Below are 13,085 nucleotides of genomic sequence, written 5' to 3'. Positions count from 1 at the left end.
AAGCATCCGATCGACTGGTCTGGAACAGCGACGGGTCGCGAATACGAGCTTTCTAGGCCGAAAAGAGGCACAGCTTCAAGCCTCATGCACCCAGAGTAAACCTGCCTTTCCACTTTCAGGCCCCTGGTTCAGCCGTGGAGGTTCTTTTGGAAGGCACCAAGGGTCTGCAGCACAGACACAGATCGCTACGGCTGCGCCCAACTGAAGCCGCAGCTGCCGTGGTGCGGTGGCAACAAGTTCAGACGCCTCGATTCTTCTATAAGGCTGCTGTGTGTCGCCATGTCCGCCCGACATTTCGACACCACGGGTTTTGTGCTACATGTCCAGCGCAGGCTACAACTTCTGCTAACAGACAGAGCACGAGGGTCGAGGAGCGGAAGCTTGGGCTATGGAGAGCCGCCCGCCACACACGCCATCAAACACTGTGCGGCGGAAGCCCGCCCCGGATGCGCAACTGGGTCCGGTTGCCAAATACACCCCGTTAAGAGCAGAAGACGAGGTTGACCCAGTGACGCATCCTACACAAATGCACCAGGTGATGTCGGACCCAGCTAATGTCTCCGAGTCAGAATCACAAGAGGGTTCTGATTTGATTGGGGATGCGGGATTCGCCCTCGGTCAACAACCTAGCAAGGAGCCGTTCACGCGAGCCGTTATCGGCAGTAAGAGCCTCAACGATCGGAACAATATTGCGGAATCTTGTCGACCGTGGGAACCTTTCTGGCATCGAAGGAGCGTTCTGGGGGCTTTTCTCCTGCTGTTTGTGCTTCTGATCGTTGCACTTGGCGTACTTTATCAACTATCAGAAGCATGGAATGGTTTCAGCACAGGCATCTCCTCCAATGTCTATACCTGGAAGTACGGTCCTACAGTTGTGCTGACGGCTGTTGCAATCCTCTGGCAGAAAGTATGCTACACTTCAAAGATCATTTCACCTTGGCAATCAATGTTTCGTGCGTCTGGCGGCCACGGAGGTCAAACACTACTGGTTGACTACATCACCCCGATGTTCCCTGCGATCATGTCACGAGCAGTCAAGAACCGCCATTGGGGAGTCCTCGCGGCCGAATCTGGAAGACTGCTCCTCATGATTGCTACAGGTTTCTCAACAGGCCTCCTGGTCCTCTCGGCTGTACCCATGCTCGATACCGGAGTTCCAATCCACCTGAACTCGACTTTCTCTGCAGCCGGAGTGTCCGGTCAATATGGAGGTGCGCCCAACCCCAGTGTCGACGGCGTCGGTGCGGGAAATATAGGAAATCTGAGCTTTCTTGATACTACTTTGCGCAATTATTATGGCGCTTCTCATGGAGACCTACCCTTCAGCTTCGGCACAACAGCGACTATGGCCTATGATACCTTTATCGTAGACCAGTCGTTGCACGCCAGCTCACTATTGACCGTCACCTTGGATGCTTTCCTTCCTGATTTCCAGTGCCACATACCGGTGCTTCACAATCCACTTCCGATCCAGTACACCGTCCTTGGTTCCGAAGTCGATCCTCTCATTTCGCTCGATATCGAAGTTGAAGGGTGTGTTCCCACTCTTGATACGTCATACACTATCATGAACTCGAATTTCGACTTTACAGCTCATTCTCGGACAATAGAAGGCGATTGGGAAGTCATATACATGCAGTGCCCGTCAGGGCTTGAGCCTGCCTGGTTACTGGCAGTCACCGATGGGAGATACACGCAATTGGCTTACAATCAATCGAGCTTCTCCTATAATTACTTGGTCAACATCGTTAACATCTCGATAGCTGTGTGCCGACCAACGTACTCCATCAAGAGTTCAGCGGTCATCATAGATCCTGCAGCCATTCCAGCCGGGACTGGGGTGCAGTTACAAAGCACCCAGAACGGGACGACCAGAATGCTGGACAACTTCAACACCACGAACACTCTTCTTGCTTTCGAGAGCATCATCATGGCTGGGTCAGATCTCACTTTAGCACCGTTAGCAAAAGTGGCGAATACCACTCAAATGGTATATCCTTACCCCTACTTCTCGTTGCTTGCCGATCATTACGGAAAATCGAGTTTGGAACCCTTTCTGGATCCGGAGAACATGGTTGCCAGTGCTCAAGCTGTTTATCAAGGGGTCATGGTTCAATTTGCTCATAAGTTTCTTACTCAGCCACAAAACACCACGGTTCAGAGCCAACAACATGTTCAAGAGAATCGGTTATTCGTCAAGCTGTCGCCTCTCGTCGTCATGGCCACCGCGTTTGGCCTCTTGGCAGTATGCACGACCGCCATCTTGATTAATCGAGCGACTGGCCTTCTTCCACGAAACCCTGACAATGCCGCCAGTCAAGCTGCGATACTCACTTCGAGCGCAGACTTGTTGTTGCTGATTCGGAACACCGGGCATTTCCCCGATAGCAAATTGAACGATCTCCTCGCGCCGAGGACGTTCAGGTGCACCGTGGTCGACGACACCGACTCTCCGAGAGTGGTGGTGGAACCTCAGCTAGGAAAGCCCGCAAATGGTCGTCAGCCGGCCACCCAAGACCGTCCATATTGGCAGCCATTTGCTATTTCGTGGCGCTTCATGGCTCTGAACTTCATCACGCCGGCTGGTGTAGTGATTGTCCTCGAAGTGCTGCAGGGAAAATCAGCCGACACTGGCGGTATCTGCTCTATTTCGATGTCAAGCAGCATTGCGCATCTCTTGTCTACAATCGTTCCGGCATGCGTCATGATACTTATATCAACCATGTCTCAGAGTGTGGACTCGGCCATATCGATATTCAGCCCGTTCGCCAAGTTACAATCTGGGGCTTCCCACCGTTGGAGGCCAACCGCGGACAGCCCGCTGGCCCACATGCCTTTGAGGAATCTGTTTGCGGGAGCCTGGGACATGAACCCGAGTCTTTCTTTTTCGTCGGTGACTAGGTTCCTTGCACCATTCCTCACCATCATTGTCGCCGCGCTATATAAGATAACACCATATGAGATCCCCACATTGGGTTCTGTGCGAGTGACTTCACATGTCAACAGTAATTGGACATCCTACGATGGCGCCACGTCGGACGGGACGGCGGGAATATCACTGGGCTTGATTGAGCAGCAAGGGGCCCCATACCCACCATTTACATTCGACGAACTTGCTTTCCCCGAGTTCACTATTCCTGCATCTACACAAGTCGATAACGTGACCGATGAGGGGGTCACAGTCACGCTGCCAGCTACCCGAGCTTCGTTGGACTGTGTTTTCGTTCCGCCTGAAAAAGTCACTGCCAACGTCACGGATTCTGCCTACTCGTGCGAGGGTCAAAGCTGTTTGGCTACGATGTTGTTCCAGACCAACATCTCGGCTAAATGTGCTGACCAGCTTTACGCCCCTTTGTTACTACTGCCCAACGACGGAGCAGGTGCTTACGCGAGCGGTATTTGGCTGACATTTTGGTCTAAAAGGCAAGGGTGGTACTCCGAAGATTGCCCGACGATTGGATTCTATTTTGGCCATCTCCGGGTGAACGACACGGCACCTTTGAACGTGACCACGATGATGTGCTGGCAGGATATCGAGGAAGTCGATGCTACGGTTGCTTTCCTGCCTCCGAGCATGAAAGCCGATCCTTCGCGGCCACCCACCGTTGATGAGAGCACAAGAAGAACCGTTAAATCCAAAGCACAGCTCTACACTGCCGAACTGATCGCCGACAACCTGCCCCTCTGGCAGACTGGACCTCCCCAGGGGGATCATCCCGCGCGTGCGTCGCTACTATACGCTGATTTGGAGCCATTACATACTACTCCGGCGACTGGGTACTCGGGCAGCTCGTCCGTCGAGTCTTTCTTCCAAACCATGATTCTCGGCGGATCGGGCATTGACCCCGAAGATCTGATGGGGGTTGAAAATCAGTCGCGCTTCTTCACCGCGACCCAGCATCTCTACCGGAAGTATATGGCCTTGTACATCAACGCCAACATGCGCGAAGCGTACGCCACTGGTGCTCGAGCCCCTGTCTACAATGCTACCTTCTATAGCGGCACCGGTCTTCGCCTGATACAGAACAACTCGTCCAAGATTGCACTTCAAGCCATTCTAGGAACGATGATCCTCTGCAGCCTCCTGGCGTACGCAACGCTGCCGATATGGAACATTCGTAGATCGTTGCCTCACAACCCGTGCACTATTGCCGGCATGATGAGCTTCCTCGCCGGAGACTCTGTCTGTTCCAGGGATGTCAACCCTGTGGGCGCAGAGTTCATGACCGATCAACAGTTGAATCGTGTGTTTGCCGACCGAGTCTTTGCGATGGGTTGGTGGTTCCCAGCTGCGAAGGGAGAAGTTCTCGCGTCGACGAAGTCCAGATGGCGATTTGACAGAGCAGCGGACAAGGAAGGCGCACGATTTGGCATTGGTGTCCAGAACTCCACTGGAATGGCCAAATGAGGGCTGCCAATCTGTACAAAGACTGTCTGACTGGAATTCTCCCTCGCTTTTCAAGTCGAGTTGCGCTCTTCCAGGCTCCATGCTTCCTGAAACACCCCGTAGGATCTAATAATGTTGCGCGTCGATCGAGCATTGATGGTGGGCGAGATTATGGTCGAGAGCCGACCGGGGTTCTATGACCGGATCGCAGAACAACCTTCCTTGTAACGAGCAGAGAATCTCTCGCGTCTTCCGTCCCATGAGACCAGGCACGTACATTTCCCCTGAGCAGAAGATGCTCGGATCATCTCTCTGCGCCCTTGCACCTGGTCGTGCGGAACCACCGGAACACTGCAGCCATAGATACCCTTCAGCCTTGCCTTTAAAGCCTGAGCAGGCGGTTTCGTTGCTTACCAGCCCACCAGCCCACCCGTCCGGTCGACTTCCCCTCATCTATCCGCGAGCACGGGAAGGCGTCGAGGCAGGAGGGAGCCACGGCGTAGAACGTCTGGAGAGCCGAGAGAACGGGCTTGAGTAGCACGAGCCACGGGAGGGCCGCCTCTGATGCTGATTCGTAGAAGCCGCTGTCAGGCCGTGGCAGTGGCCACCACACACACAGCTGCTCGTACAGGTACAGGGCCTGATCAGCGAAGGAATATTTTGGCCGCTGGTGGGCGACTGCAAGATACAGCTCGCGCCGAAGGAGTTTGGGCAGCTCGACCACGAGCTCATCACCACCTTTGTCTTGTATTTCAACTTGGTCCTGTCGTCCAACCATGTGACAAGCTTTTCCACATTGTCGTTGAGATTCCATAGCAAGGCAGATAATGTTCCCGTGCCCAATGATTTGATCCACACCTTGATTGTGTAGATATCGTCATCCTTTTGGACAGGCAATGACCAACTGTCAAGACAAGGAAATGGCGAGAGACGGTAAACAGCTCGCAGTACATACCGAGTAGACGTACGGAGTACGAGGGACTTGGCGTGTGGGGGATTGTTTCAAAGATGCAGCCTCGCCAGCATCGCCAGCCTTGCTAGCACCGTTACGTGCAATATGTGCTGCATGTCGAGCGTGTCACATATTTAGGACTGACAGCGTGGCCAGACTAGTAGCCCTCTGACCATTAATTACCTCAACAGAATTCATCATGTTTCTCTATTGAGTCACAGCTCCCTCAACGCTCCGTTACGTGCCCGATTGAAGCGGCCTGGCTCCTCTTCCTGAACGACAAAGATAGCGGACGAAGCACATTTCGGCGTGCATATAATTCACACACACACACACACACACACACACACACACACACACACACACACACACACACACACACACATTCTTGCAGGAAGCCATTGCTAAAGAACGGAGGAACGAGATCTCATACCGGTCACTCACTACCAAGAGCATATGTATATGTCCCGTAAAGCAAGCAAGCTACTCTGCGCCAATCAATTCGCCAGTCAGGTAATCAGCCATTGAGCCGGAGGATCTCCGGTCGATGGGCAGAAACCTCTTCGACAGCCGCAGCCAGTTCGGCGAGGAGCGCCTCGATCAAGGCTTGGTCACGTTCACTGCCGACCACGCCGACGTGCGTCTGCCCACTCTGGACGAACGAGACGGCCTTCAGCGGATGGGCCGCGTCGCCGTGCGGGTTCTGGATCTCCACCCTGCACGTCTCTCCCGCAAAGGGTATCGTGTCGTAGTCCTCGAAATCCTGGTGATGGACGACAGAGTCGAAGAAGAAGTGTCGTGACGACGACGACTCCGGCAACGACCATTGCGTATTGCAGCTTCTGAGTATCTCTCCAAACCCGACAAAGTCATTGGCCGCAGACTCGGCACTCTGCCTCTGCACGAAGCGCAGCAGGTCCATCGCCGTCCATCCCGCCTCGAATGGGACTCGCACCGGGGTGAACTGGTAGCACGGGCCCATGACCTTCTCCACGTCTTGCATGTCCATGTTGCGGCCTGACGTGATGCAGCCGAATGTCACATCGGGTTGCTGCAGACGGCGAGCCAAGACGAGGGCCCATGCCCCGGCCAGGAGACTCGCGGTTGTGATCTCCGCGGGACGGCGAGCGGCGTCGACGGGTTTGGTGAGGAACATCGCTCGTGTCGCGTGCTGTGCTGAGGGTCCCTCCAAAATCGACAGTTTGGAGCCCTGCAGAAGGGTGCGCCAGTAATTCAGTGCCGGTTCCTTGACGCGTCCGTCGCCAACGCGCGCCATGTAGGCGGAGAACGGCCTGAAGTCGACAACCGTTCCCCCTGCGTATAAGGTTTCCAGGTCTCGAAGCAGCCTGGGCAGAGAGATGCCGTCGTATTGAGCATGGGATAGTCTTATGATGAGGCAGCCTTTGCCGTCCGGACCCTTAACATGGAACATCTTGAGGAAAGGTGTCCCCAGGCGCAGGTCTGATTCTATGTCCGTCTTGCAGAGTGCGACGACGTATTGTTCAAGATCTCCTTCGGATTGGTGCGTGGACACGGGAGATTCCAGCTCGTCCAGGACAGTTTGAAACAGCGACGACTCGTGCTCGATAAAGACAGTGCGCAGAATGTCGTGAGTCGTGACCAACTTGTTGCAGGCGCGGATCAGATTGTCCAGATTGAGGCCCTTCTCAAAGTACAACATGGTGTATTGGATGGATGTCCGCGGGACCTGAATTGTTGCCCTGACATCGATCGCTTGAGACTCGGTCACTGGCATGACATCCTGGATGGTCCAGCGCGGGTCAGCGAGCTTCGGCCGCACCACGTCGGACAGGAACAGGCCCACGTCCACCCCGTCAAGCATCGAGAATGGCTTGTAATCCGGCGTCTTCTCCACGGATACTTGGTCCACTCTCAACACTCTAGCTGCGTCGCGAAGCTTCATGTTCTGGAAGATGTCGGCCACTGTCAAAGTGTGTCCCTGAACCCGAAGACTCGATGCCAATTTCATGGCCAGCACCGAGTCCCCTCCGAGGCGGAAGAAGTTGTCGTCCAGGTCAATCTTGTCTGGACTTATTCTCAGTATCTTCGCCCAGGCAGAGCGCACGATGTTCTCTGGGGTGGTCAAGCTTGTCTGCGTGGTGGTGGTCTTCCATACCTCCTTCAAGCTTTCCTGTAGGGTTGTGAGGACAGACCTAGGAATTCTCGATGCTATCTGGTTCAACAGCTTATGATCAGGCCGTCCCATCTCGGTCGGTATTTTGTCAACCACGATATACGCAGAGGGAAGCATGTATGGTGGGAGAGAATCTTGGATGAATTTGTCAAGCTTTTTTAGGGCAATGGCAAGGCCGAGGTGAATTGTCGCATGGACAGTTAGGTGCAATCTGGATGGCCCGGGTGCATCGTAAGTCATGTCATGTTTCGCTGCCATGAGCGGAACATGCTCCTCCTGAGAGGGCTGCTGCTCGACGAAAACGACCAATTCATGCTCGGCTGACTGCTGATTCCCGTCCGGTGGCGATTGGAATACGGCGGCGGCGGCGCGGGTTGTTGACGGAAGATAATTGGTGACATGAGCTTCGAGGTCTGCGATGTCCATTACGTGGCCTTGGATTGTTGAGCGATTCTCCTTTCGACCGATGAAAACGAGGCTGCTGTCGTCCTGTAACTGGACCAAGTCGCCGGTCGGTTGCACTGTTCCGGATCGACCAGCACAAGTGGAGCTTCCAGCCAGGAGCCAGGTGGGAGATGAAGTGTTATCAGCTGCAAAGAAAGACCCTTCCAGCCAAAGCTCGCCAATACTGCCAATGGGCGACAAGAGAGACGGATTTTGTGGGTTACATACCCAAGATACCACCGCAGGAGGATATGTTGATCCTTGATCGATACTTGCATCTGCTCGAAGCCTGCCGGATGACTTGTCCAAGGACAATGGAGGGATTTTGTTCCAGCGCCAGATCTGGTCGAGTTCCGTTTCGGGCAGACAAGATATTTCATTGAGTCTTCGGAGAGGATCCTTCATTAGCTGCAAGCAAGCCGTCTCTAGCTGCGCGAGTACTCGTTTCATTTGTGCGACGTCAATCAGGCCGGTGTCGAAGCTCGCGCAGACCCTCAAACTGCCTTTTTGTGTTCCAAAGGCCAACATAAGTGGATACGGGTTAAAATGTAGCGCTTCATGGACGATATCTGTCTGCCCAAATCCAAGTTCGGTGCCCACGTACTCTGGCTCTGGTTGGATGACTAGACCCGTACCGGTTTCGCATGCGTGTTGAGCATCCCGACTAACCTTTCTGATGTTTTGCATTCCGACATGTTGGTATGGTGTACGCACAAGTACGGCTTCCTGCACCGTTTGTAGGTAAGATTGTACAGAGCTCGTTCGGTTGATACGTATGCGCAACGGTAAAGTCGCGATCAATGGGCCTTCGATGCTTTCGACCTTCGCTAAAGGAATGTCTCGACCTGTGAGCGTCTCGCCGAAAACGATGTCGTCGCTTCCTGTATACTGTGACATCACGAGCGACCATGCACCACGGATCAGTGTAGCTATTGTGAAAGTCGATCCAAGGTTTGTCTCCAGCCGAAATTGATGTTCAAGCATGCCGTCGGGAGTCGGCAAATAGTCTCTAGAAGGCAGACGCGGGAATTGAGGGCCAACGGCTCCGTCCAATTCTTGCCGCCAGAACTCTTGAGCCTCGACTTCACTCACGTCTCGCACATATCTGACAAAGTCCTTCATTTCAGCTTGTGGCTCGGTCTGCTCATCCCGCAGGGCATTGCTGACTTTCTGGAGTATCAGAGGCTCGGACCACCCATCGTAGAGAACGTGATGAATGGTCCAGACCATGTATCGTTTGTCGTCCTTGGAGTTGTCGACGATGGCATATCGAGCTAGGCTTTGACCAAGTTCCATCTTCTCACTCTGGTCCTCATCAAGGTAGAGCGATAAATCAGTCGAATGTCTCCAGAATATGCTCTCTCTCAACACAACTTGCTGCAAACCAGGATCTTGGAGTTGCACTAAGCGAGTGCGCAGCATAGGACTTGCCGCGACAACCTCCTCCCAAGCTTTTTTCCAGGCATCAAGGCTGATTTGTGACGGTATACAAGCGATTCTCTGGGCAATATAGGCTCGTGTTGATTTGATGGAGAAGGTGAAAAGCGATTCTTGTGATGGTGTGCAGGGGTAGATATCTTCGATGGCGGCTGGATCTGTACCACACCATTGTGACGCTTCGAAGCGGGCACTCTCAGCATCTTGGGAGATCATAGAAAAGGCTGGCGTTTCTGTCCGTGTTTGAGAGCTGCAAGTTTGGACAATGTCGGCCATCGCTAAGAGCGTAGGGCAGCGAAATATGTTCGCCACTGTAACATCGAGACCTTGAGCTCTACAACCAGAGACAAGTTTCATTGCCATTAACGAGTCGCCGCCTAGTGCAAAGAAATTGTCGTCAGGCCGAATGGTTTCTGGATCAAGCTGCAGTGTCTGGCTCCAGGCCAGCCGCACGAGTTGCTCAAGATCGCTCAGCTGTCGAGGAGCGGTATTACTCGTGGCTTGGTCTAGCTGTCGAAGGTCGAAGGTCGCACCGAACTGCCTCAGTCTTTTGCGATCGGTCTTGCCTGATATCATCACAGGAATGTAGTTGACCGGCACATATGCGGTTGGCACCATATATCGTGGGAGGACCTTGGCCAACTCCGCATCCGCCGCTGACAGCATTTCCTGTAGATCTTTATGGGGTTGCGCCCACTGTAGATCGGTAGACTCTTGTCCTTTCATAGACTGAAATGCAATGAACGCCATTAATGTAGGTTGACCTCCAGAACCTGAAGGCACAATCACCTCTGCAATGACGTTGGTGCCTGGAGGGAGTCTAGCTTTGAGCTGGTACTCGATTTCTCCAAGCTCGACGCGTTGTCCGCGCAATTTGACCTGCGTGTCCTTTCGCCCAATGAAGACAATGCCGCCAGATCCATCAGGATCATATTTTCCAAGATCTCCAGTCTTGTATAAGCGGCCTCGGCGACCTTCATAGCCATTATGGCCTGCGGTGAGCCACAATGGATCACTGATAAAAGCCGCCGCGGTTTTGTCGGGATCATTTAAGTAGCCTTGTCCCACAATAGGACCTTCGACAAGCAATTCGCCCACAGCACCCACCGGCATGAGCAATTCGTGATCAGTGGGGTCGACAATCCATATAGCTGCCCCGTTGCCTCTCCCAAGGGATACATAGTCCCTGCCGGTGGCAGCGCTGCTGTTGACTGTACATCCGATCGTGCATTCGGATGGCCCGTAGCCTATAACGATCCTAGTGACTTGGCCCCAGCGCGTCACTTCTCTTGCTGTGGCTGCCTCCCCTCCGAGACCCAGGGCGCTGAGTGAGGCCACGACATCCGCGTCCAATATTCTGGCTACCGAAGGGGTCAGGCCGGCATAGTTGACTTGCATTCTTCGCATTGCTCCATTCAGGTCGTTCATCCGATCTTCGTCAGAGGGAATGCAGAGACATCCGCCCTTCGAAAGAGTGCAAAGCATGCTGTCGATGCTGACATCAAAAGCATACGACGCAAAGTCAAGAACCCGAGAGTGCTCCGTGTATCCGACTGCCTCTGCCCGAGGAAAGGCACTGCTTGTGTAGGTTTCGTGAGAAATCAAGACTCCTTTCGGGACGCCCGTGCTGCCAGAAGTGAAAATTATGTACATCAGAGTAGATGGGGGAACGACTGTCAATTTCGGCATGACTTGCGAGCATGGGATGTGCTTGAACGAGTCCTCTTCCACAACCATAAGGTTCCCATCGGGCAGGATTGCCGCCGAATACTCGTGTTGTTTCCGGGATGTAAGCATCGTCTTTGCTCCGACCTGTTTCGCCATGGTTTGCAGACGCGCAAGCGGGAGGGTTGGATCCATCAGAACGAATGTCGCCCCTGCTTTCATCACCGCAAGCACGGCGACGATGGTCCATCTTGATTTCTCAAAGCACACTGGCAGGACATCGTGCAACTCGACCCCCATCTCTTTCAGCGAATAGGCAATGGATGTAGAATATCGGTCCACTTCGGCGTATGTGAGGCTGCCATCCCAGGATAAGATTGCTAACTTGTCTTTGAATATCTCGGCTTGCTGGCAAATCACTTCGTGCATGCAAAAGTTGTAGGATGGTGGCAGTGGGTGATTCCACTTCCATATTTCATCCAGATCAGCTGCTGTCGGTCGAATAACACTTTTAACGGGGTCGTCCGGATTCAAAAGGCACATTTTGACGGTATCGACCAGTGCTATGACGTGTCGTGTCATCGTATATGGCAACATGTTCTCTGTCTGCCATACTGGACGAATTTTGAGACGGCCCTCGTCAAATTGTACTTGGAGATGCAGTATACACTTCGCGCGACAGGTCAGTGACGGCACGCTCGGGTTTGTCATTTACTCACTTGATCATTCGCTTTCTCAGGAGTCTGAGATAGGGAACCGGTGCTCAACAGAAGCGAAACAGGGCCAGAGCCTCCAGGTAGCTGACTCTGGGTACATGTCGTCATGTGGCGAGCAATTCTAGCACCAACTTGCCCGATATTGTCTTGTAAACCTGTCACAAATTCATCCATCGCCAAGCGCCTTTTAACGGGCTCGTGGAGAGCACCATTTTCTCGAGCTTCGTAAGCCCAATCAAACCAGACGTGACCTTCGTCTTGGGTTCGTAAGAGAACGAGGAGCCATGCGAGGAGCAAGATGTCCTCTCTTAGACCCGTTGGAGTGTTTGGAGGATCGGATGCAAGGCCGGCGACCTTGAAAGACCAAAAGCCCTCCGCGTCAGCCTCTCTGGTAGACAATATGTCGGCAGAATGGCCATTTGCCAGCCTTCGATCATCACTCTCGTCGACTTGTATAGAGCCCATTCTACTGGCAAGTCAACTTCTTCGATAGTCGGCTGAGCTCGATATCGAGAAGATGAGTTGGACTTGAAGCTGTACCCCATTCAATTGAGATTGAGACGAGTCACCGAATCATCCCGTAGCAAAGGTTCGATCAGCATTTTGGTGAGAAGTTGGAGGCGAGGCTCCACATAGGGACCTGGCGTAGCCGGCCAGGATGTGGCAATTCCCATGTCTGGTGGACTTGGCCTGATGCCCACGACCGGGTTGAAGGCAAAGAGGCATCTGGAGAGGAGAACATCATCCTTGCGAGGGTCGGAGAATTTCCTGTCATTTCCGTGACAGGTCTGGTTATAATGGGGGTTTCGTATTGAAATACAGCTCGTATCAAGACGCCGGTATTGTACTACGGTATTCGTCCCGTCTCAGTATGTACCTACAATATACGTATGAGGCGAAGGAAACAAATGTGGGCAACGTCGTGGGACTGTGGTTGGCATTGCTCGAGATAGCGCAATGCCAAGCCTCTAGAGTGGGTTTCTCTCAAGACCAGTGATAATCTAATCTGATAAGATTTTTCACGATTCTCTTCTCTGATTAGACCACGTCGTCACATTCGGGAAGAAATGGGCATGGCACGCACTTGCATCATCAACGCTCGACAACATCTGAGTGTGGGTGGACACGCCCGTTGCAACTACTCTACCTAGGTGCTCACTACTCTGCTCGTACAGCTTGCCCCGCCGAACACTCCATACGACCATCCCCGCCACCCCTCCCACATTACCTTGCTCTGCTTCTGCTCTTCGCAACGAGCTTCAACCGAACGATCCACCGAACGGAGCTCATAGCTCATAAGCCTGCAGGGTTTCCAGGGAAAGAAAAGAA

At 53.3% G+C, this 13,085-nt stretch overlaps 2 protein-coding genes across 2 annotated transcripts; one reads left to right on the top strand and one right to left on the bottom strand.

Annotated features, from left to right (window-relative positions):
• Window positions 1-388: 388 nt before the first annotated feature.
• On the top strand, window positions 389-4,555 carry PV07_11585 (uncharacterized protein; the record flags this gene model as incomplete). The annotated part of the gene is made up of 1 exon (XM_016399033.1): window positions 389-4,555. One exon carries the CDS (start codon window positions 389-391, stop codon window positions 4,406-4,408), a length of 4,020 nt encoding a protein of 1,339 aa, XP_016243595.1. The 3' UTR covers window positions 4,409-4,555.
• Window positions 4,556-5,674: 1,119 nt separating this feature from the next.
• Window positions 5,675-12,493, bottom strand: PV07_11584 (uncharacterized protein). The gene is made up of 2 exons (XM_016399032.1): window positions 11,760-12,493; window positions 5,675-11,709 (listed from the first exon to the last, which is right to left on the bottom strand). The coding sequence occupies exons 1-2, from the start codon at window positions 12,219-12,221 to the stop codon at window positions 5,857-5,859; spliced, it is 6,315 nt and encodes a 2,104-aa protein (XP_016243594.1). The 5' UTR covers window positions 12,222-12,493; the 3' UTR covers window positions 5,675-5,856.
• Between the last annotated feature and the right edge of the window lie 592 nt (window positions 12,494-13,085).

The sequence above is a fragment of the Cladophialophora immunda genome, assembly GCF_000835495.1.
Source record: "Cladophialophora immunda strain CBS 83496 unplaced genomic scaffold supercont1.7, whole genome shotgun sequence".
NCBI classification, from domain to species: Eukaryota; Fungi; Ascomycota; class Eurotiomycetes; order Chaetothyriales; family Herpotrichiellaceae; genus Cladophialophora; species Cladophialophora immunda.
Note: the sequence above shows the minus strand (reverse complement) of the source record. Positions and strands in the feature narration are given on the sequence as shown.